Source organism: Erinaceus europaeus, chromosome 1, assembly GCF_950295315.1.
Source record: "Erinaceus europaeus chromosome 1, mEriEur2.1, whole genome shotgun sequence".
Classification (NCBI taxonomy): Eukaryota; Metazoa; Chordata; class Mammalia; order Eulipotyphla; family Erinaceidae; genus Erinaceus; species Erinaceus europaeus.
The window spans coordinates 161,671,676-161,696,635 of record NC_080162.1 but is presented as its reverse complement, the minus strand read 5'-3'; the positions used below and the strand labels follow the sequence as shown (position 1 = coordinate 161,696,635).

Below are 24,960 nucleotides of genomic sequence, written 5' to 3'. Positions count from 1 at the left end.
GGCCCTGGGTTCTAGCCATAGCACCACGAACAATGACAAGAGTTGTGTACTGCTGTCCCTTACTCCTCACCCCATTTTTTCCTCTGGGAAAAAAAAGAAAGCATTTACTTTTGAAAATACTTTAGTATGATCTTACTAACATTAATGTCACTTAACATTAGTAGGTCAACAATTAAGGTCAGTGATCTAAGCTGAAATTGTTCTGATTTTAGGGGCAAGGTACTCAAACTAAATTTCATTATTTTTAACTCATTTGTGATTCAGAGGTAAATACTGACAATATTCTATGCTTCCTCGGGAATATTAAGACTGTGCTTATGCACATAAAGCAGTCACATTGCCTCATACATACTATATGCTCAGCAAACATTAGTAATGGTATTATGGGTATAAAAATGAAATTTAGTACAGACAAGTGTCTACACTAAATGCTAAATAGCAAAGAAGTCAAAATCCAATCACAAGTCTTACTGAGTCTCTAAGTGAACATAAGGTTTTGAAATTAAAAATTGAGAGGCAGGTAAAAATTAAAGTGAATAACCATTATTCTTAGAAACTATATCCACCAGTGAGATTCTTCTAGCATAATCCTAAAACTCTCTACTTGAAACTATCAGTCTTATTTTTCACAACATATTGAGTTAATTTTATCAGTTTGATAAAATGTTGAAATTATTGAAGTACACTTATAGCACTCTATACTACTATAGAATGTTTGTCCCTATCATAAATATTAATGTACCTACTGAAAAACTTCACAAAAGTTGTAGTTCTTTATATGTATATTTCTTCATATATATGTATATATACAAGTAAATTAATCTATTCAGTTGCAATGTTTTTATTTTATAAAACTTTGTATGACCAAAAACTTTTAAGAATCTTAGCTTTTTACAAAGTAAACTTCAAATTCACAGTCTGTTCATTTTTTTTTTAACTATTTGTAAGTAATAGGGTTAACACAGTAATACCTGAAAGACAATGAAGAGGGCATTAATTCTACAGGCAGTTAGCAATGAAAATGCCAAACCTGAACATGAAATCACTATTTCTTTACACAGTTTAGTAAGATATAGACTACAAAAGGGAAACAAAAGTGAATGTAAGATTTATCCTTCCCAAATACACCTCTACTTTATACAGATCTTGTGGCTTACCGATGACATCAACAAAAATTAAGGAAACTCAAGGAATTTTCTTCTCCATCAAAAAATTTTAAATTAAAAAAAAAAGGCAATTTGCAGGCAAAGAAAGTCAGATTCACATTCTATTTACATCTGTTCTATTCACAGGTCAAAATGAAGATGTTCCTTTTCATTAGATAATTAAGAAAAACATTCAACAAATATAGTTTACTGCATCAATACTGTAGGTAAGATAAGTGTGAATTTAGAAATGCTCTCTAGAGCAAAATTAATTGAACTTTTCGAGGGCCAACTGGTCTATCATTTAGATCTCTAATAGCAGCCATAGCTTCACTATAATTTATCATAGCAACAATGGCTTCCCCTGTAGGTAATCCTTGCTCATTATACTGTATTGAAACTGAATCAGGTATGATTTTGTAACCATGGAAAAAGTCTAAAATCTCATTAACATTAGCTTTAAATGGAAGATTCATTATCTTAATAGGAGTTACTCTACCAGAGCTACAATTTAATTTTGGATTAGGAATAAATTTCCCTGGTGGAAAATTTTCCATACTACGCTTTCCAAAATTGAACTTGCCACCTTCTGGACGACCAAAATTCACAACAGGACGACGATTTCTAAAATCACCTGGTGGACTCCTAAAGTCCCTACCAGGAGGTCTGAAATTGTCTGGAAGTCTAGGGTCCTCCTCCAGAGCTTCCCCAAGATCCTCCTCAGGCAGTCTCCTAAAGTCCTCATCAGAACATCTAAAACCCTCCTCCTGGGGGATCCTGAAGTCCTCATCATGAAGATGCCTAAAATCTTCATCATGAGTTTCCCTAAAATCTTCATCCAGTGAATGCCTGTATCCTTCCTCTCTTGGTCGCCTGAAATGCTCTTGGGGTGGTCTCCGAACGTGCTCCTGGGGAGGACGCCTAAAATGTTCCTGGGGTGGCCGTCGAGGGTGCTCCTGGGATGGTCGAGGGTGCTCCTGGGATGGTCGTCGAAAGTGCTCCTGAGATGGCCTCCTGAAGTGTCCTGGGGGAGGACGTCTTAAGTGTCCGTGGGGTGGCCGCCGGAAGTTCTTAGGAGAATGCCTATAATCCTCCTCAGGAGATTGCCTAAAGTCTTCCTCAGATTGCTGCCTATAGTCCTCATCATGTAGTTGCCTGAAATCCTCATCAGCTGGTCGTCTCCATTCCCCATGAGGATGCCGTCTCAAGTCTTCCCTATGTGGTCCTTTCCAATCCTCCTCAGGTAGCCTCTGAAAGTCTCCCTCCACCTGCCGCCTCCAGTCCTCCTTAGGTGGTCTCCTGTAATCCTCAGGGGGACACCTCCAATCCTCCTCCCGAGGGTGCCTAAAGTTCTTCTCCGCAGAGTGCCTGGAGTTCTCCCGAGAGTGCCTGGAGCTCTCCCGAGAGTGCCTGGAATTCTCCCGAAAGCGCCTGGAGTCTTCATCATGAGGTTGCTTGAAGTGTCCTTCCCGAGAGCATCTAAAGTCTTCCGGGGAACACCTGAAGTCCTCTGGAGGTCGCCTATCCACCTGTCGAAAATTCCCCTGGGGATGCCTAAAGTTTTCAGAAGGTCCAACTGAGTGTATGTGTGGATCATTTGAGTCAAATGAATGACAATAGTCATCTCTGTCACATGACTGTGAGTGATCACGTATTTTCTCATTGGGCATCAAGGGAAAATTAACACCAAACTCTTGCATTTGGGCATCAGATATAAGTCTTAATAAAACCTCCGTCCCCAAGAATCTGCGTCTGTTTAAACGCTCTGCTTTCATGGCCTGTTCTTCTGATTGAAATTTCACCAATGCTTCTCCCAGACCAAATCCTTTGTCATCATAAAGCAAGTAAATGTCATCCTCAGGAAGAGAAAACTCTGCAAAGAATTTCTGCACTTCAACTTTTGTAACATCAAATGGAAAATTTCTTATATATATGCACAGTTTCTGGCCAGAGTAGCCTTCTTGAGAATATTTTTGTGAAGCATGTCCAAGTCTCTCTTTCTCTGCTGATGGTGGTCTTTTCTTTTCATAATATTCAATGAATTTCAGCATTTGTTTCCTAGAAACAGGATCAACATAGACTAGACGATACTGTAAGACAGTTTTATGTAAAGCTAAAGCAGTATTATAGTCTTTTAGAGTCTTGAACATCACAAAAGCATATCTTGTCCTTCTTTCATCTTTATATAAAAACCTAATCTGTTCATTAGATAGATCTGTATCACTAAAAAAATTCCTTATATCTCTTTTGTCAATATTTAGTGAGAGATTTTTTAAGTGAACATAATGTCCAAGTGGAGAACGAGAACGTGTTCTTCTGGGTGATTCTGAATGAGACCGCTTTCGAAAATATCTATCACTAAATCCTCTTGATGGAGAATGTTCATTTCTTATAGGCATGTCATGATCCTTAGTTTCATTACCACCAAACTCAATCCACTGTTGTTCTGAGCTCTGCATTACCTCAATAAATCTTGACCCCATGAAATTTCTGTGGCATTTAAGACCTCCGGTAGCATCAATACATGAAGCAAATTTTACTATGGCATCACCACTGTTCCGGCCATCATCCTGCTTTAAGAAAATTACTCCATCCACACACAAATCAGAGAAAAAAATACGTACATCATTTTCATTCACTAAATAAGGCAAACCTCGTAGAAACAAATAAGGATTCTCAGCCTTCAATGGTCTTGTCTTTCTTGGTCTTGAATCACCATGTTCTATACCATTAGTACGAAATCCAGCATCTTGATTACTTGAAGAGTCATACTCAGAATTACTTGTTTCTTCTTTAACAACTTCAGCAAAATTAGGTAATTTTCCAAACCCCGAAGCCCCAGATCCTGGCCACTTTCTTCCTAGGCGATCAGTTCTTTTCAGCTGTATAGTCTTCTGCATTTCTGCCTTACTACTAAGAAAGAGTTCTACAGATGAATCCTTGATAAACCCTCCTGAACGACTTACAGCACGTCTTGCATCTTCATCTGTTGCAAAAATAACAAAAGCCTCCCCTATTTTCCCTCCAATTATATGCACTCCTCCATCAGGAATAGTCAATCCCGTGAAGAAATGACGAATATCCACAGGCCCCGCAATTAAAGGAAGCCTCAGTAAACGGATGACTACAGCCATGCTGAGTTCAAACCACAGCAATAATAACCTGCAGACAAAAAGGTACACATAATAGCAAGTCTTATTTTTTAAAAAATGCCTTATACCAAACTAAGCTTAATAAAATCACTTGGTTCCTACCTTCTTCAATACTTATAAATGAAAACAAGTTACAAGTTCACAAAAATAGCAAATGTATTCTTTTAAAAGGAATAAAAATGCTACTATATGAACATACAAATAAACCAACTACTTTGAAGAAACATTTCATATCACCTATCCTATATAGCATGAACATAAAAATAACAAATCTTTACAAGTCTGACAAATGCTGCTTCACAACACCACCTCATTCATTTAGCAATGTTTCTTCTACTGAATATAAAAAAGTTTCATGTGTTAAATACTCACCAACCATATTAAATTGTACAAGTTTAGAAAAGCCATCTACAGTAAGTTACATAACTTGTTCAGGATAAGTTTCTTCCACTAGTACATCATTGGCCAGACGTAAAGTACAGGAGCTATTATGTACCTAGATGTACACTATTCTACTTTACAATTATGACCAAGACTCAGTGAAAAGCCTTAAGCGTTGGATATCTTACCTTTTTTTATTTTTAATTTCTTGTAGACCCTGTTAATTCTGTAAAAGCAACTTAACTGTGGAAAGAAAATGAAATATAATTAATCCTTGGACCCTGTAACTGATCTTTAAACAACTCCAAATTAGGAAAGTCACTTCAGAATTTTTATTAAAAGTGAAGCAATATTAAAGACAAAACAGAAAAACCACAATTATGAAGATTACAAAATTGGCTTATTTGTTTGAAGGTGAACTTACATCCTTTAGAAAAAAGGTACAAATTCTGCATCCTCAAACTATTTAAAAGATTAAAAGAAAATGCAGTAATTGCTCTCTGAATAGAAGTGACATGAAGAGCTTATGTATTTTGATTGGAGAACTGTTTAGATGACTACGAATTTATAAAAACTAATTGGAGTCTATTCTCTTTTTAATATATATGTATGTATTTTTTTTTTTTAAATGAGAGACTAGAGCACTGCTCCTCTCTGGCTTATAGAAGACTCAACCTGTGCCTTTGGAACTTCAAGCTTAAAAAGCTTTGGTGGTAGAGGGTAGATTACATCATATTTATGAAAAGAGATTCTCATGCCTAAGGCTCCAAAATCCCAAATTCAATCCCCTGCACCACCATAAACAAGAATTCAGCAATGCTTTGGTAAGCAAAATAAATAAAACATTTTTTTAAAAAAATGTCTACATATCCATTATGCTACCTCCCTCCCGCCCTGCATAATATTATTAAAGTCTGTTCCTATTATATAACAAAATTGTTACCCCTCCAAAGAAAGACACCTGTTGTACAAGTTTTTTAAAAAATGCTAGAGGGCTGGGGAGATAGCATAATGGTCATATCAAGAATCTTATCCCCACCTGCAGGGGGTCCACTTCACTAACAGTGAAGCAGGTCTGCAGGTATCTACCCCCCCCCCCAAGTCTTCCCTTCCTCTCTGTCCCATACGCAAAGAAAAAAAAAAAAAAGTCTTATGCTTGAGGCCCCATGGTCCAATCTCCAGCACCATCATAAACCAGAGCTGAGCAATACTCTAGTTAAAAAAAAAAATACAGAAATCCTGTCATCCCCACCCATAAAAAGAACAAACCTCTAGTTCATTAAGTCTCTTACAATTTCCCTTTCAAACATAAAGCAAAATAAACTTAACAAGGCAACTAATCAAAATAGTCCTCTGAAGAGCAAAGCACTAATGCTTCAAATTCAAACACCAATTTTTAAAGCAGTAAATCTAAACCCATGGCTAAATTTGGATGCAATGTTAAGTTCTACATACACTTACAGCTCCCATTTCTAAACTTGAAACAAATTTCCTTTTATTATTATAACTTTTTTGGTCTCTTAAGTTATTGCTGCGGTTCAGTGCCAGCACTATGAATCCACCACTCCTGGTGGTCTTCATCCCCCCCCCCCCATAGGACAGAGAAATTAAGGAGAGGAAGGAGAAAGAAGAGGGTGAGGGAGATAACATAATGATTATGCGAAGAGACTCTCATCCCTGAGGCTCCAGGCTATTTTACCTGAGTCCCAGGTAAAACACTGCTCACCACCATAAACCAGGGCTGAGCAGTGCTCTCTAGATGGGGAAGGGAGGGGCAGAGGGAGAAAGACACCTACAGACCTACTTCACCACTCATTTAAGAGTCCCTGTTGTACCTTCTTGCCACTGTCACTGGTAATCTCCATCAGGAACAACATAATGGACCCCTTTGTGGGCCCCTGTAGGACCTTGCCCTCAATGTGGATCAACAATGGTAGGCAATGTTCCATTCTCCAAAGGGAGGTTAGACAACATACTCTACCTACTACTACCTGAGGTAGGAAGATGGGTCTTGAAATTAGTGCAGCCTGGAATGTTCCTAGTCGTGACCACAGAATGTAAGCTCAGGACTATCGGGATGCAGAAGTTATATAGGCTCCTGTGCTGAATAGGGGCCCCAGATCAAATTGATGGGGTTTACAGTTATCAACATTTCTATCTCTCCCATATTTGGAGCTACTCTCTTCCCTGATCCAGCTTTCTAGACCTTTTTCCAACTATGACACCATCTCCCCAGACAATAACCTGGGTCCACCTGCATATTAGATGTCAGGCTTAGGCAAAAACTAGTAACTCATGGGTCCCTTGGAATATACCTAAATAGACCTACTAGCTTTTTTCAAAATAGAGAACCCAAATCTTCATCTGCCAATATTCTTGCCTTAAGGTTCATGATTAGTCAACAATTTGTTCTGCTTTTTATCTTCTTTTCAGCCACCAGCTTCCAGATGATACCATGATGCCAACCTGACTTCCCATGTGTCCTGGAGCCCACCTCCCCAGAGTCCTGCCCCATTAGGGAAAAAGAAAAACAGGCTGGGAGTATGGATCAATCTGCCAACAACCATGTTCAGCAGAGAAGCAATTAGAGAAGCTAGATCTTCCACCTTATGCACCCCACAATGATCCTGGGTCCATACTCCCAGGAAGCTATCAAGGGAGAGGATGGGATATGGAACTCTGAGGGTGGGCACTGTGTGGAAACGTACCCCTCTCAGCCTATTGTCTTATCAATATTTCCATTTTATACATAGAAATTTACAAAGTCCCTGTTATAGGTAGGGGAGAAGAGGGGGCCCTTAGATCCTTGCATCCTTGTGCATATTAACATATGGACTTAACCAGGTGTGCCACCAACAGGCCTGAGAAACAAATTTCCTTATTCCAGTATAATTAGGGTTTGCAAGTCCTGTGAGCTACCACTAATACTACCTCCTAATCTTAAGTTCCTAAAACCATCAAAACTCACCTTCAAATATTAGGTTGTCATAAGTCATGACATTTTTCTATGCAGAAAGAGCCATTCTTCTGACAACCCAATAGAAAATATTCAGATAAACACAGAATCATAATATACCAATGTTTACCACATTCCAAGTAATTTCCAAATTCTGAGGAAATCTAAATAACTACAGAAGAAAATAAAAATACAATGACCTAGAGTCCCTGATATACTTATATGAGGACCCAGGCTCAAGCTCCAGCATCTTCAGGAGCAAGTGGCAAAGCAGTGCTGCAGGTGTCTCTCTCTCCACCCCCCCTCCTTTTCCCCTTCCCAATTGCTCTGTGCTACCAAAAATGAGTGAGAGAACATGTTACTGAGTGAGAGTAAGAAAGCAAGTAAGGAAGGAAAAGAAATGCTTGAGGACCGGTCACCAATACTAGTGGATTCATGGTGCAGGCACCAAATTCCAACAATAACCCAGGTGCCAATAAAAATTTTAAAAAAATCAACGAATCAATTAAAAACAAGTGATCTGGAATATTTGAAGACTATCAGTATTACCTACTGAAGAAACTTAGTATTTCTTTAAAGAACATGTTATCTGTCAATTTCAGAGCTATCAAAAGGATTAGTATCTGCAAGGTTAATAATTAAAAATGTGCTTTTAATGTGCAAATAAGTTACTTTAATTCAGTACTCACACTTAAATAACACTCCTTTCCAAACTGGCCTCTGAAAACACTCTTTGAAGGTTGCAAGGTTTATAGGGTTGGTTTTTTTTTTTTGGACCTCAAAATACAGTCCACAGATGATAAACTTTTAAAACTATAGACTAAGCTGATAATAACAAGAATTTACTTGACACATTCTACATCTGTATTATTCTTTTAAAGATTTAATATTTATTTATTCCCTTTTGTTGCCCTTGTTTTTTATTGTTGTAGTTACTATTGTTGTTGTTGTTGGATAGGACAGAGAGGGGGAGAGAAAGACAGACACTTGCAGACCTGCTTCACCGCCTGTGAAGCGACTCCCCTGCAGTTGGGGAGCCGAGGCCTCAAACCGGGATCCTTCCACCGGTCCTTGGGCTTTGAGCCACATGCTTAACCCGCTGCGCTGTATTATTAATGGCAAATTTCTATTTAAAACAAGGAGGTTCACTATTAAAATATCTGCAGGATAAATGTATGGAGGAGCAAAAACTTCTGCTTAATGATAATCTTAAAAGGTAAGTTTCAGGGAGTCGGGCGGTAAGGACCGGCGTAAGGATCTCGGTTCGAGCCCCTGGCTCCCCACCGGCAGGGTGTCACTTCACAGGCGGTGAAGCAGGTCTGCAGGTGTCTGTGTTTCTCTCCCCCTCTCTATCTTCCCCTCCTCTCTCCATTTCTCTGTCCTATCCAACAACAACATCAATAATAACTAAAATAAAACAAGAGCAATAAAAGGAAATAAATAAATAAAACCTAAAAAATTTATATAAAAAGATGCTCTAAAAAAGATGTTTCAAAATAAACCTGAATAGTACAGAAGACCAAAAAAACAAGTAGATGCCTAGTTTCCTAAACAAACCAAGCAAAGCCACACTGGCATTTTAACTATAAGTCTTCTGAAATAATTGTCCTATTAAACTGTAAGACTCCTATGCACACTAAGCATCTATTACTTTTATCATATAGAAAGCAGTATATAATTTTATTCGTAATTGAAAAAAATTTTTATCCTGAAGACACATATGTACAAAAAAAAGTATTTTTAAAGGAATAATTTTGTCATATCCATAAAGTTCTAGTAACCTGTCCTCCCTAGTTATTCTAGTCCAGATTATGTAAACTTTTTTCTAATTCACCACTGTAAACATAACTAATGCTTAAACTTTTTTATTCTTTTTTAAAATTTTTTTTATTTATTTTTATTTATTCCCTTTTGATGCCCTTTATTGTTGTAGTTATTATTGTTGTTATTGATGTCGTTGTTGGATAGGACAGAGAGAAGTGGAGAGAGGATCGGAAGACAGAGAGGGGTAGAGAAAGACACCTGCAGACCTGCTTCAACTGTGAAGTGACTTCCCTGCAGGGGGGGAGCTGGGGGTTCGAACCGGGATTCTTCGTGTGGGTACTGTACAAGCTTCTTCGATATCACACCAAATGGCGGATGACGCCGGTGCTGCGGGAGGGCGGGGCGGCGGAATGGTCTAGTCCACATATCAAATACACAGCCTATATATTAAAAAGATTGTGTTTTGAAAAACTTTGAGACATACAATTGATTTTCCCCCTCTCATATTAATTAACTACTGATTTATATGTCTACATTTTGCTGGGAGTCTACATAAACACCATTCCCACCACCAAAAGACTGTGACCCATCCCTCCCACCCACTCCCACCCCGCACAAGCTTCTCCCATATCACACCTTGAGCTTTGCGCCACGTGCGCTTAACCCGTTGCTACTGCCCAACTCCCAACTTTTTTTGTTCTTGAGGCAGTAAGATAAAGCACTATTTATCTAATATTGTACCCAGGAGACCACTTGTTTAAAAAAAAAAAAAAGCAAAATGTAGAAAAAAATGTCCTAAAGTACACTGCACTTAGAAACACACAAACAAAAAAACCTGGGGCTAGGTGGTGGTGCACCTGGTTGAAAGCACGTTACAGTGTGCAAGGACCCAGGTTCGAGCCCCTAATCTCCACCTGCAGGGGGAAAGCTTTACAAGTGGTGAAGCAGTGCTGCAGGTTGTCTCTCTGTCTCTCACTAACTCTATCCCTCCTTCCCTCTCTGTCTCTATTCAATAAAGATAATTAAAAAATTTTAAAAAGAAACAATTCTCATAAAAAAAAAACTCTATGAATGCAACCAAAGATCTGTTGTGTGTGTGTGTGTGCATACTGTTAATTTAAAAGGAGGAATCTACTCTATCACTTCTGTGTATAGGAGCAAAGTCCAAAGGGAAGACACTGTAGTTAGAAGTTATAAGCACAGTTTAAATAATCTTGCTCAGTCTACCTAAAGGTCCATCCTACTTGATCACCGAAATGCAGCACGGAAGATAGAAACAGGCTGGGGGTGTGGACCCACCTGCCAGCGCCCCTGGCCTAGCAGAATAGCAATTACAGAAGCCAGAACTCCCACCTTCTGTACCTCAAAAGAAATTTCTGTCCAGGTAGAAATGTTAGGGAAAGTTGAGCAGAGGGCTCTAAAATCCAACTCCATCAGGACCCGAAGAGAGAAAAGGAAGAAATAAAGACATTCAGAAGTTGTCACAGGAGTAGGTGTGACTTAAAAACAAATAGAAAGCAGGGCAATGGGGGGGGAGGAGATATATATATATATATATATATATTTCAATATAAACAGTTACAGAAACAACAGTCAACCCTTCCTGTGACTTTAGGAGAACGACTGCAGTTTCCAGGGGACACAGAACTCTGGCGCTGGGAATGGTGTGGAATTAAAGCGCACTTAAATTCTTTTTTTTTTAATATTTATTTTATTTATTCCCTTTTGTTGTCCTTTTTTTTTTTATTGTTGTAGTTACTGATGTCGTCGTTGTTGGATAGGACAGAGAGAAATGGAGAGAGGAGGGAAAGACAGAGCGGGAAGAGAAAGATAGACACCTGCAGACCTGCTTCACCGCCTGTGAAGCGACTCCCCTGCAGGTGGGGAGCCGGGGTTCGAACTGGGATCCCTATGCCGGTCCTTGTGCTTTGCGCCACCTGCGCTTAACCCGCGGGCACTTAAATTCTAAGCACGTGATTTTACCCCCAGAAAAAACAATCCTACTGCCCATCCACAATTATCCTTTTTCTCCGCCCCCCATGATGGTCTGTGTCTCATCCTTTTTAAAACGCTGATGGTAAAAAATAAAAAAATTAAAAAAAAGGAGTAAAAACCCAGAGGCATGACGACAGAGCCAGGGTCCCCTTGAGGAAGGGTGGACGCAGGTGAATCCTCGGGGCACGGGCCGCCCCGTTACTGTCCGTCCTCGTCCATCCGTCGGGGATGAGCCGAGGTCTCGCTCCTGCAGCCCAGAGCTTCGGGCCGTGCCCCAGGGTGGGCAGCGCTTCCCCCGTCCGCCAGGCCAGAGTCGCTGTGCGCGGGATCCGGATCCCAAGCCACCGCCGCTGCCGCTGCCGCCGGACCACGAGCCGCAACCAGCCTCCGGAACCGCCTGGACCGCCCCCGCTCCCGGCCGGCCCGTTACGCCGCGGTCCCCGGGACAAACGTTCCGCCCTCGCCCCCAGGGGACCCCACCCCTCCCGGAAACGCTCCGGCCCCGCCGTCAACACTACCGAGCCCACCCCCCGCCCCGCGCCCGCCTGCCGCCACCGCCACCATGACAGAGCATAGCACAGAAATACCTAGCAGAGCGGTCTCCGCGGTCGCGCACACACAACACCCCCGACAGGCAGACGGCTGGGAAGGCGAGTAGGTGGGAAGCGAACGGCAGAAGCTACGCTGGCTCCCGGCGCGGCCCCTGCCCGTCGTCCCCGGGTCCGTCGCCCGCGATGCCGCCAGCCCGGCTCCACCTCCGCCGCCTCGTTCCGCGCGTGGCAGTGGACACGCACAGCTGCCGCGTCGGACACGCGAGGCCTGGGCTGGCGGCGGTGGTGACGAGAGGAAGGGCGCACTACTACTCGCTACCGCTCTTTCTACAACCGGAAGAACATTTAGGGAGCCTCGAAGAAGATGGCGCCCACAGTCCCCTCCGCTCGGACAAACGGATGCAGTTTATCTGCCCATGCGCACTCCGAACGTAAACCACCGCCCACAGCATCTGCGCACACGCCCTGACGCTATGTCGCTTCCTGTTGCCAGGGGGCGGAGCAAACACTGCCAGCCCGCGCGCCCTGGATTGGCACAGCCGCGAATTTCGCGCGCATGCTCACCTCCTCCTCCGGAGCTTCTGCGGAACTGAAAGGTTCTGTAGTGAGAGAAGTGTGAAGCCAATTGGTTGTTAATAGGAACTTCGCTCTTTCCAGGAGTTGAGAAGAGAGATGGAAAAGCAGAAGTTATTTTTGTCTTGTTAGCGCTGCGATTATTCTGGTGTATACATCGTCTGAAAAACTTTGTAAGCTCTAAAAAAGCGACAAGAAGTGTTAAATGGCCTCTGGGAAGGAGGGAAGCTTAGTAAATATTTATATTTATGGTTATTAATACCACCGTGAATGCATTCATTATCAATACATCTGTTATTTCTGGGCTTTTTGATGTGAGATTTGACTACCCAATCTTGAAACTTGGGGAGTGAAAAAGTATAATTATAGGTATTTTGCATGATTCTTGCATGTAATAACTGTTGAACAGCCTTGTTTTTTATTTATTCTTTTGTTTGCAAATAATTAAGCACCACATCACGTTTTATAATGATTTGATGCAGGTATGGGCAGAGTCAAAGCTCAGTAATCATACCGTTATTTTTGTGAACTAGAGAAACCAGAGCGCCACACAACTGGCATATGTAGTGTCAGGGATTGAGGAATTACATCTTCAAAATTGCTAAAGAAAAGGGACTGAGCAATAGCGCACTAGGTGAGCGCACACATTACAGTGTGCAAGGATCCGAGTTCAAGCCTCCAGTCCCTACCTGCAGGGGGAGAGAGCTTCATGAATGATGAAGCAGTGCTGCAGGTAGTCTCTGTCTCTCTCCCTTTCTATTTCCCCCTTTCCTCTCATCATCTGTCTCTATCCAAAATAAATTTTTAAAAATTCCTGAAGATGGGGCTGGGAGACAGCAAAAAGACTTTAATGCGCAAAAAGACTTTCATGCCTGAGGCTCCAGGGTCCGGGGTTCAATCCCCAGCCCAACCATAAGCCAGAGCTGAGCAGTGCTCTGGTCTCTCTTTCCTCTCTCTGTATCTCTCATTAAAATAAATAAAATGTTTTTAAAAATTGCTGAAGATGAGAAAAGTTTGTAATATCTCGTACTACAAAATGTCCATTAACATCACTGTGTGAAAGAAAAGAATGCTTTACAGGTGTATAAAAGGTGGTTCCTGGATTGAAAGCCATCATTTCAGCAGGCAAATTACTTAACCACTCTTCCAACTCAGAAGGTGGGACAGTGGATTGTGCATTGGACACTTTAGGAGGTCCTACCTTAGACCCCTGGCACCACATGCAGCAGAGATATGCTGTTGTTTTGGTTTTTTTTTTGGTGACTCCTTCAAATAAATAAGTATAATCTCAAATTACTTAGCCCCTCTCTGCCAGTTTCCTCATTTGTAAAATGGAGATAATAAGAGTACTTACATCTTAGGTTATCAAAAGTGTAGGAGTTAATATATGCAAATAACTGAGATTAAGTAACTATTAGTGACTTGTTTCACATGCTAAGATGACTATTGGATAAAGAAATTGTGTGTCTTTGGGGCAGCTAAACTCATTGAGGAGATTACAGTTACCTTAATGATTTGCCACAGTCCAAGATTTGACCAGTCAAACTTGGGAATCTGACAGTAAAGATATTGAAGATTTGGTATGTGCTAGACCCTGTACATTATCTCATTCTTGTAACTACTTCAAAGGCAGGTACTATGGTATCATCTGTCTTGAAAATAAGATAAACTTGTGCTTAAAGGATTGCATAACATGTTCCAGGTTACATAGTACAGGTCAAGAATTGAACCCTGGGTCAGGTCAATGGGGTTTACAATTAATGGTATCTGTATACTTTCCTTATACTTGGGAGCTGCTCTCTGCCCTCAGACAGCTTTCTAGTCTTATTCTCAACTCTGACACCATCTTCCCAGACAATACTTTAGTCCACCTGCATGTTAGCTATCAGGCTCAGGCAAAATTACTAAAGTCTTAGGCCACTTGGAACATAACTAAAATAGACTTCCTAGCTTCTTACCACACAAAGACCTCTAGTTTCAGATGCTCTATTCCTACCTTTTAGTCCCTGTTTATTAAATAATTTATCCTGCTGTATATCCTACTGCCTTTCAGACATCAAGATGCAGATGCTACCCTGACACCATCTTGACTTCCCTGGACCTCACAAATGTGTCCCACAACCTCACCTCTCCAGAGCCCTACCCCACTAGGGAAAGATAGAAACTGGCTGGGGGGATATGGATTGACTTGCCAATGCCCATGTCCAGCAGAGAAGAAGAAGAAGCAATTACAAAAAGCCAGACCTTCCACCTGTACCCCATAAAGAATTTTGGTCCATAATCCTTGAGGGGTAAAGAATAGGGAAGCTTCTGATGGAGGGTAGTGGGACATGGAACTCTGGTAGTGGGAACTGTATGGAATTGTACCCCTGTTATCTTACAATCTTGTTAATCATTATTAATTCACTAATAAAAAATTTTTTTAAAGAGTTGAACACTTGCATTTTGCTTCCAGGTACAACTACTCTATACTACAGGAGAGGATTCGTCTTCTGAAGCACCCTCCCTTTTAAACAAACACACAAAAACAATGTTCCAGCAATACTACTATCAATATTGTTTAAAGTAAACCTGAGATGAACTCAGACTGACCTGTACTTTACTAGTCTAATAATAGTCTGTATATGCTCTCTATATGAAGTAAAATGATCAGAGATTTGTTTGCCAAGCACAGAAATAAAACATGAGTAGAATTTCTGCCCCCCGTAGAGATCTTTGGTCCATACTCCTAGAGGGATAAAGAATAGGGAAGCTTCCAATGGAAGGGGTGCCATATGGCACTCTGGTGGTGAGAACTGTATGAATTGTATCCCTCTTATCTTCCTGACCATTATTAAATCACTAATAATAATTTTTAAAGGAAGTTGAAAAATAAGAAAACAGCAGAACTTGGACTGGGTTTGGTGCATTAAACCAAAGTAAAAAAAAAAAAAAAAAAGACTAGGGGAGGGTTCAGGTCCTGGAACATGATGGCAGAGGGGGACTAAAAGGGGGTTGAATTGCTATGTGGAAACTTGAGAAATATCACACAGGTAAACTACTATCTTTTACTGTTGACTGTAAACCATTAACCCCCCCCCATTAAAAAATTTTTTAAAAAAAGCACGAGGAGTTACTTGGAAGCATTTTCTTCATCTAAAGAGAAACAACAGCTATTATGTCAGCAAAATAGCTCACTTGGATAGTGCATTGCTTTGACAGGGGTGTGACCCAGGCCCTCACCACATTAAAGAAAGACTCAGTGCAGTGATGCTGTGCTGTGGTCTCTTTCATGTTCTCTGACTCTGGAAAAAAAAAAAAGCCATCCTTGGGATGGAGGAGATAGCAAAATAACTATGCAGAAAGACTTTCTAGTCTGAAGCTCCAAATTCCTGTGTTTAACCCCCCACCTCACCATAAACCAGAGGTGAGAAGTGCTCTGATCTTTCCTTGTGTGTATATCTTTTTCATTAAATCAAACAATTAAAAAAAAAACAGCTATAATTTAATGAGCACTTTGTTAACTTACTGCATGGCTCATCTGATGCTTACATCAGACCACCTCCTCTGCACAGACTTCAACAAATTCTACCAGCCACCCTCATTGTTCTGAAATAACTATCCCTTCTATTCACATAAATATTTCTTCATATCAGACACTACAGTGAAAGCCATTCTTTCCTGGCCTTTCTCAGTTGACCATACCACCACATTAAAGTCTTTCTGTGGCTCTGCCTAAACCCCCACCCCACCCCATGTTTTACTTCAAGCTTTATCCACTTTGGGGAGTAATTTTGGTGTCAGTTTTCAACTGCCCTTCCTAATTCGTAAATATGTAGAAGAGAGGCCTTTCTTTATTCTTCTGAAAACTTTTTTCCTCCTGAACTCTTAAAGGTGTCCATCTATCTTGTGCACCCTAATTTCCATTCACTTCAATTGGCATTTACCCATGGACTATGTATCAAACATCTAAGTCTCCTGAAAAACAACAGTGAAGAACTTGATCCTCACAAAGCTCTAGCACAGGCGGGATCATGTACATGCAGCCAATCATAACATATACAGGTTAATGTTTAGAGCATCATGGTTAAGACTGGCCTTTGGAGTGAAGATTCAAGCTCTGCTACTTAGTGATTGAAATCAGTTTTTTTTAATAATTTATTTCTTTATTGGGGAATTAATGTTTTACATTCAACAGTAAATACAATAGTTTGTACATGCATAACATTCCCCAGATTACCATTAAACAATACAACCCCCACTATGTCATTCATCATCTTTCATGGACCTGTATTCTCCCCACCCACCCACCCACCCACCCCAGAGTCTTTTACTTTGGTGTAATACTCCAATTCCATTTCAGGTTCGACTTGTGTTTTCTTTTCTAATCTTGTTTTTCAACTTCTGCCTGAGAGTGAGTACATCCCATATTCATCCTTCTGTTTCTGACTTATTTCATTCAACATGATTTTTTCAAGGTCCATCCAAGATCGGATGAAAACGGTGAAGTCACCATTTTTTACAGCTGAGTAGTATTCCATTGTGTATATATACCACAACTTGCTCAGCCACTCATCTCTTGTTGGACACCTGGGTTGCTTCCAGGTTTTGGCTATTACAAATTGTGCTGCCAAGATCATATGTGTACACAGATCTTTTTGGATGGATGTGTTGGGTTCCTTAGGATATATCCCCAGGAGGGGAATTGCAGGGTCATAGGGTAGGTCCATTTCTAGCCTTCTGAGAGTTCTCCGGACTGTTCTCCATAGAAGTTGGACCAATTGACATCCCCACCAGCAGTGCAGGAGGGTTCCTTTGACCCCACACCCTCTCCAGCATTTGCTGCTGTTACCTTTTCTGATGTATGACATTCTCACAGGAGTGAAGTGATATCTCATTGTTGTCTTGATTTGCATTTCTCTGACAATCAGAGACTTGGAGCCTTTTTTCATGTGTTTCTCGGTCTTTTGGATCTCTTCTGTGGTGAATATTCTGTCCAAGTCCTCCCCCCATTTTTGGATGGGGTTATTTGTTGTCTTGTTGTTGAGTCTGGCAAGCTATTTATATATGTTGGTTATTAAACTCTTATCTGATGTATGGCATGTAAAGATCTCCCATTCTGTGAGGGGTCTCTTGGTTTGGGTAGTGGTTTCTTTTGCTGTGAAGAAGCTTTTTAATTCGATGTAGTCCCATAGGTTTATACTTGCCTTAGTCTTCCTTGTAATTGGATTCGTTTCATTGAAAATGTCTTTAAAATTTATGCGGAAAAAAGTTCTGCCAATATTTTCCTCTAAGTATCTGATAGTTTCTGGTCTAACATCCAAGTCCTTGATCCACTTGGAATTTACTTTTGTATTCGGTGAAATACAGTTATTCAGTTTCATTCTTCTGCATGTTTCAACCCGTTGTTTCCAACACCATTTGTTGAAGAGACTCTGCTTTCCCCATGTAATAGTCTGAACCCCTTTGTCAAAGAATAGATGTCCATAGGTGTGGGGCCTCATTTCTGGGCTCTCAATTCTATTCCACTGGTCAGTGTGTCTGTTCACGTTCCAGTACCAAGCAGTTTTGATGACAATGGCCCTATAATACAGTTTGAGATCTGGGAGTGTGATGCCTCCGGTTCTGTTCTTTTTTCTCAAGATTGTTTTGGCAATTCTAGGTCTTTTCTGGTTCCAGATAAACATTTGTAGCATTTTTTCTATTCTCCTAAAAAATGTGCTTGAGATCTTGATGGGGATAGCATTAAATTTGTAGATGGCTCTGGGCAATATATTCATTTTGATGATGTTAATTCTTCCAACCCATGAACATGGAATATCTTTCCACTTCTTTGTGTCTTTTTCAATTTCTTTGAGTAGTGACTCATAATTTTCAGTATACAAGTAAATGTTGGTTCTTCGAAAGAGTAAACAAAATCGACAAGCCTTTAGCCAGACTCACAAAACAAAAAAGGGAGAAGACCCAAATAAATCAGATAGTAAATGAAAGAGGAGATATCACAACAGACATTGCAGAAATTCAACATATCATGCGAGGCTTCTATGAACAACTATATGCCACCAAGCTAGAGAACCTGGAAGAAATGAATGATTTCCTAGATACCTACCAACTTCCAAAACTAAGTAAAGAGGAAGTGGATAACATGAACAGGCCCATCACAGCTAATGAAATTGAAACAGTTATCAAAAATCTTCCCAAAAATAAAAGTCCTGGACCAGATGGTTTTACAAATGAATTCTACAAAACTTTCAAAGAAGAACTAATACCTCTACTTTGAAAAGTCTTCCAGAATATTGAAGACACTGGAATACTCCCTGCCAGCTTCTATGAAGCCAACATCACCCTGATACCAAAAGCAGACAGGGACACAACCAAAAAAGAAAACTACAGACCAATATCTCTGATGAACATAGATGCAAAAATATTGAACAAAATTCTAGCCAACCGGATACAGCAGTATATCAAAAAGATTGTTCATCATGACCAAGTGGGGTTTATCCCAGGCATGCAAGGTTGGTTTAATATACATAAATCAATCAATGTGATCCACCACATCAACAAAAGCAAGACCAAAAACCACATGGTCATATCAATAGATGCAGAGAAAGCCTTTGACAAAATACAACATCCCTTTATGATCAAAACACTACAAAAAATGGGAATAGATGGAAAATTCCTCAAGATAGTGGAGTCTATATATAGCAAACCTACAGCCAACGTCATACTCAATGGTGAAAAACTGGAAGCATTTCCCCTCAGATCAGGTACTAGACAGGGCTGCCCACTATCACCATTACTATTCAACATAGTGTTGGAGGTTCTTGCCATAGCAATCAGGCAGGAGCAAGGAATTAAAGGCATACAGATTGGAAGAGAAGAAGCCAAACTCTCCTTATTTGCACATGACATGATAGTATACATGGAAAAACCTAAGGAATCCAGCAAGAAGCTTTTGGAAATCATCAGGCAATACAGTAAGGTGTCAGGCTATAAAATTAACATTCAAAAGTCAGTGGCATTCCTCTATGCAAACACTAAGTTAGAAGAAACTGAAATCCAAAAATCAGTTCCTTTTTCTATAGCAACAAAAACAATAAAATATCTAGGAGTAAACCTAACCAAAGAAGTGAAAGACTTGTATACTGAAAATTATGAGTCACTACTCAAAGAAATTGAAAAAGACACAAAGAAGTGGAAAGATATTCCATGTTCATGGGTTGGAAGAATTAACATCATCAAAATGAATATATTGCCCAGAGCCATCTACAAATTTAATGCTATCCCCATCAAGATCTCAAGCACATTTTTTAGGAGAATAGAAAAAATGCTACAAATGTTTATCTGGAACCAGAAAAGACCTAGAATTGCCAAAACAATCTTGAGAAAAAAGAACAGAACCGGAGGCATCACACTCCCAGATCTCAAACTGTATTATAGGGCCATTGTCATCAAAACTGCTTGGTACTGGAACGTGAACAGACACACTGACCAGTGGAATAGAATTGAGAGCCCAGAAATGAGGCCCCACACCTATGGACATCTATTCTTTGACAAAGGGGTTCAGACTATTACATGGGGAAAGCAGAGTCTCTTCAACAAATGGTGTTGGAAACAACGGGTTGAAACATGCAGAAGAATGAAACTGAATAACTGTATTTCACCGAATACAAAAGTAAATTCCAAGTGGATCAAGGACTTGGATGTTAGACCAGAAACTATCAGATACTTAGAGGAAAATATTGGCAGAACTTTTTTCCGCATAAATTTTAAAGACATTTTCAATGAAACGAATCCAATTACAAGGAAGACTAAGGCAAGTATAAACCTATGGGACTACATCAAATTAAAAAGCTTCTTCACAGCAAAAGAAACCACTACCCAAACCAAGAGACCTCTCACAGAATGGGAGAAGATCTTTACATGCCATACATCAGATAAGAGTTTAATAACCAACATAAATAAATAGCTTGCCAAACTCAACAACAAGACAACAAATAACCCCATCCAAAAATGGGGGAGGACTTGGACAGAATATTCACCACAGAAGAGATCCAAAAGGCCAAGAAACACATGAAAAAATGCTCCAAGTCTCTGATTGTTAGAGAAATGCAAATCAAGACAATGAGATATCACTTCACTCCTATGAGAATGTCATACATCAGAAAAGGTAACAGCAGAAAATGCTGGAGAGGGTGTGGGGTCAAAGGAACCCTCCTGCTCTGCTGGTGGGAATGTCAATTGGTCCAACCTCTGTGGAGAACAGTCTGGAGAACTCTCAGAAGGCTAGAAATGGACCTAGCCTATGACCGTGCAATTCCTCTCCTGGGGATATATCCTAACGGACCCAACACATCTATCCAAAAAGATCTGTGTTCACATATGTTCTTGGCAGCACAATTTGTAATAGCCAAAACCTGGAAGCAACGCAGGTGTCCAACAAGAGATGAGTGGCTGAGCAAGTTCTTCTTCTTCTAGCGTTTGCCCTTCTTCAGTAGCCAGTCAACAGCATCAGGTTGAGCCTGATGTAAAGTTTCGAGACCTCCTTTGAATCTGGAGAGGTGGCAGTCGTTGACTATGTGGGTCATAGTCTGTCTGGAGCCGCAGGGGCAGTTCGGGTCGTCTCTGGCTCCCCAGCGATGGAACATAGCGGCGCACCGGCCATGGCATGTTTGATAGCGATTGAGGAGGGCCCAATCATAACGTGCTAGGTCAAAGCCGGGTTGACGCTTGCAGGGGTCTGTGATGAGGTGTTTGTTCTTGACCTCAGCTGACTGCCAACTCTGTTTCCAGAGACTGGAACAGAGAAGTTCAGTGTAGGCGTAGGGGACCAGATTGGGTGACGAGAAGTCAAGCGTTGAACAGGGTGGGCGAAGATATCTGCGTATATTGGCAGGTCCGGTCAAGCGTAGACGTGGGAAATGAACTTAGATGATGCCGTATCCTGACGAATATCTGGCGGGGCGATGTTGCTAAGAACTGGCAGCCATGGAACCGGGGTGGAACGGATGGTTCCAGAAATGATCCTCATGGAGGAATATAATTTGGAATCGACCAAGTGGACATGGGGGCTACGGAACCATACTGGGGCACAGTATTCTGCAGTGGAATAGCATAATGCCAGAGAGGATGATCGTAGTGTGGAAGCTCTCGCTGACCAGTCTTGCAATGATGTTATTCCTTGTGCCCACCTTTGCTGCAGTTTTTATGAGATGTTTGTGAAATGACAGAGTGCGATCGAAAGTAACGCCAAGATAGACTGGCTGGGCTTCATGCTGGATTCTCGTATCGCCAAGCTGCACAGTAAGCTCACGCGAGGCCGAGGCAAGGTGTAGATGGAAAACAGATGATACCGTTTTTGAAGTGCTAGGGATTAGTCTCCATTTTTTACAGTAATGAGATATCAGAGACATGTCTTTCATGAGTGTTTCCTCGAGGATGTCGAACTTTGATGCCTGAGTTGCACAGCAGATGTCATCGGCGTAGATGAACTTCCTTGAAGAAGTTTCTGGGAGGTCATTGATGTAAATATTAAATAGCATAGGAGCCAGAACAGAGCCCTGGGGGAGGCCACTTGAGACAAGTCTCCATCTGCTAGACTTGTCACCCAGATGTACCCAGAAACTTCTGTTTTGGAGAAGAAACGATATAGTGTTGGCCACCCATGGAGGCAGGCATCTTGAGATCTTGACTAGGAGACCACGGTGCCAGACCGTGTCATAGGCTGCTGTGAGATCAACAAAGACAGCACCTGTCTTTAAGTTCTTCTGGAATCCATTTTCAATGTAAGTTGAGAGGGCCAGGGCTTGTTCGCAGGTAGATCTTCCTGGGCGGAAACCAGCCTGGGCGGGTGATAGGAATTTCTCTGTAAGATGAGAAATACGTGACAGAAGCAGCCTCTCAAGGAGTTTGTAACACACGGAGAGGAGAGAAATTGGTCTATAGCTGGCGGCCAGTGTTGGGTCTTTCTTTGGTTTCAAAATCGCTATAATCTTCGCACGACGCCAAACTTTGGGCATAGACTCAGATTCCAAGATGTGGGACAGGAATGAAGTGAGCCACTTCTTTGCCTCGGGGCCCAGGTTAAGAATGAGTTCTGGGGTGATGTTATCATAGCCAGCAGCTGTTCCCGGTTTAACCCTCTTTAAAGCGTCTTCCAGTTCAGACAGTGTAAAGGGAGAGATTTTTGGAGATGGACAAGATAACCGGAAGTGGGATGACCACTCATGGGAAATTTCTCTTTTCCAGACTGGGTCGATCTTAGCACATCCATCTTGAGTTAGGTGACTGGCCACTGAGTTTGGAGATACGGAAGGATGGGAGACGAGAGGGGGTTGGCTACCCGCACCCAGTCTGTGAAGAAGCTTCCAGGCCTTCCTACTTGAGTGGGTGAAGTTCAGACTTTCCGTGAGTTGTTGCCAGTGGGCTTGGCATGCTGCATCCAGGGAGGCAATGAGATGGTCAGCCACATCTGGGTCGCCCGACTCATCATACTGCTTTAGTAGTTGCTCGCATTCAGCATCAAGACAAGGCGTATAGTTAGCACGTCTCCCACGAGGAATGGCTTGGGAAGCTGCTTTGAAGATGGCTTGGCGGAAGCGCCTGTAGGAATCTTCAGAGGGGGTAGAGTTAATTGGAATTGAAGGAATAGATTTGTTGGTAAGATCACTGAACAGACGCCAGTTTGCTTTCCGAAAGTTCCATCTTAGTTTCTCCGAGCACAGAATCAGTGGGAGCTGGAGACCAATGTGGATGAGCAAGTTGTGGTATATATACACAATGGAATACTACTCAGCTATTAAAAATGGTGACTTCACCATTTTCAGGCAATCTTGGATGGACCTTGAAAAAATAATATTGAGTGTAATAAGTCAGAAACAGAAGGATGAATATAGGATGATCTCACTGTCAGGCCGAAGTTGAAAAACAAGATCAGAAAAGAAAACACAAGTCGAACCTGAAATGGAATTGGCGTATCGCACCCAAGTAAAAGACTGGGGTGGGTGGGTGGGGAGAATACAGGTCCAAGAAGGATTCAGAGGACCTAGTGGGGGTTGTATTGTTATATGGGAAACTGGGAAATGTTATGCATGTACAAACAATTGTACTTACTGTTGAATGTAAAACATTAATTCCCCAATAAAAAAAAGAGGAAAAAAAAAAAGACTTAGAGGGGAGTTGGGCGGTGGCACAGCGGGTTAAGCTCACGTGGTGCAAAGCACAAGAACCAGCATAAGGATCCCGGGGTTAGAGCCCCTGGCTCCCCACCTGCAGGGGCGTCGCTTCACAGGCAGTGAACAGGTCTGCAGGTGTCTATCTTTCTCTCCCCTTCTCTGTCTTCCCCTCCTCTCTCCATTTCTCTCCATTGTATCTAACAACAACATCAATAACCACAACAACGGCAGCAAAAGGGAAAATAAATAAATATTTTAAAAAAAAGACTTTGAGGAGGGAGGGCAGGTGATAGCACATCCAGTTGAACACACACATTACCAAACATAAGGAGCAGAGTTCAAGTTCTTGCCCCCCACCTACAGGGGGGTCACTTCTTGGACAAAATGAATCAGATTTTATTTAATTAATTAATTAATTAATTTATGAGAATCATAGGAAGAGAGAGAAAGAGCCAGCCATCACTCTGGTACGTGGGCTGCCAGGGTTTGAACTCAGGACCTCATGCTTGAGAATCTGATGCTTTTATCCACTGTGCCACCTCCCAGACCACTTCTCTCTCCTTCTCTGTCTCCCCCGCCCACCCACTCAAATTATCTGTTCCATCAAATAAAATAGAAAAAAAGACAAACATTAAAGACTTTTTGTATATCTAGAAATCTGTGTTCCCTTCCCTACCCCTAATCCCACAGCAGATTATTAAAGGTTTTTTTTTCCCCCTGCAAAGAGTGTGACTAAGAGATAATGGGTATATGTTACATCAGGATCCTATCACTATAAAAGAAGACAGTTATGTGAATGATGAAGCTGAATTATGTAACTCTAAACCTCTTTCCCACAAAGTATGGTACAGCCAGGCTTAAGTCTCCAGGGAGCAAATTATGAAATAAGAACATGAAGGAAAGGAAAGCATCAAAGTGACTTACTTATAAATGTTTGGCCTATATTATAATGGTGGCATTAACTTCCATTTACAGAGCACCATGGGAAAGGGATGAATAATCTAGGTGTTTTGGAGTACCTTTAATTAATTAAATATGTTTCATTCCATCTGAGGTTGGGAGATTTCACAAGGTAGAGTGCACATCTTACCAACCATGAGACTGAGTTCTGTAGCCCTGACAACACGTGCCAGCACAACAGCACCAGAGGGAAGCTCCATGGATGGTGGAGTGGTGCTGTGGTATCTTAGATATATACACACAGAAAAAGAGAGAGAGAGTGAGAGAGACCCACAACTGAAGAATGAAAAAATTGGCAAGAGAATAGTGAAAATGTGAATAGAGAAGGAA

General features: G+C 41.3%; 1 protein-coding gene across 2 annotated transcripts; it reads right to left on the bottom strand.

Annotated features, from left to right (window-relative positions):
* Nucleotides 1–825: 825 nt before the first annotated feature.
* Nucleotides 826–12,480, bottom strand: RBM12B (RNA binding motif protein 12B). Of its 2 annotated transcripts, XM_060199030.1 has the most exons (3): nt 11,981–12,479; nt 4,867–4,921; nt 826–4,307 (listed from the first exon to the last, which is right to left on the bottom strand). In XM_060199030.1, the coding sequence occupies exon 3, from the start codon at nt 4,277–4,279 to the stop codon at nt 1,403–1,405; it is 2,877 nt and encodes a 958-aa protein (XP_060055013.1). In that variant the 5' UTR covers nt 4,280–4,307; nt 4,867–4,921; nt 11,981–12,479; the 3' UTR covers nt 826–1,402. The 2 variants fall into 2 exon arrangements, with proteins under 2 accessions (XP_060055013.1, XP_007537459.1); XM_007537397.3 differs by lacking the exon at nt 4,867–4,921 and having other exon boundaries at nt 11,981–12,480.
* Between the last annotated feature and the right edge of the window lie 12,480 nt (nt 12,481–24,960).

Coding starts and splice junctions, on each gene's coding strand:
- RBM12B (XM_007537397.3), bottom strand. CDS start 4,279: ATGGCTGTAGTCATCCGTTTACTGAGGCTTCCTTTAATTGCGGGGCCT.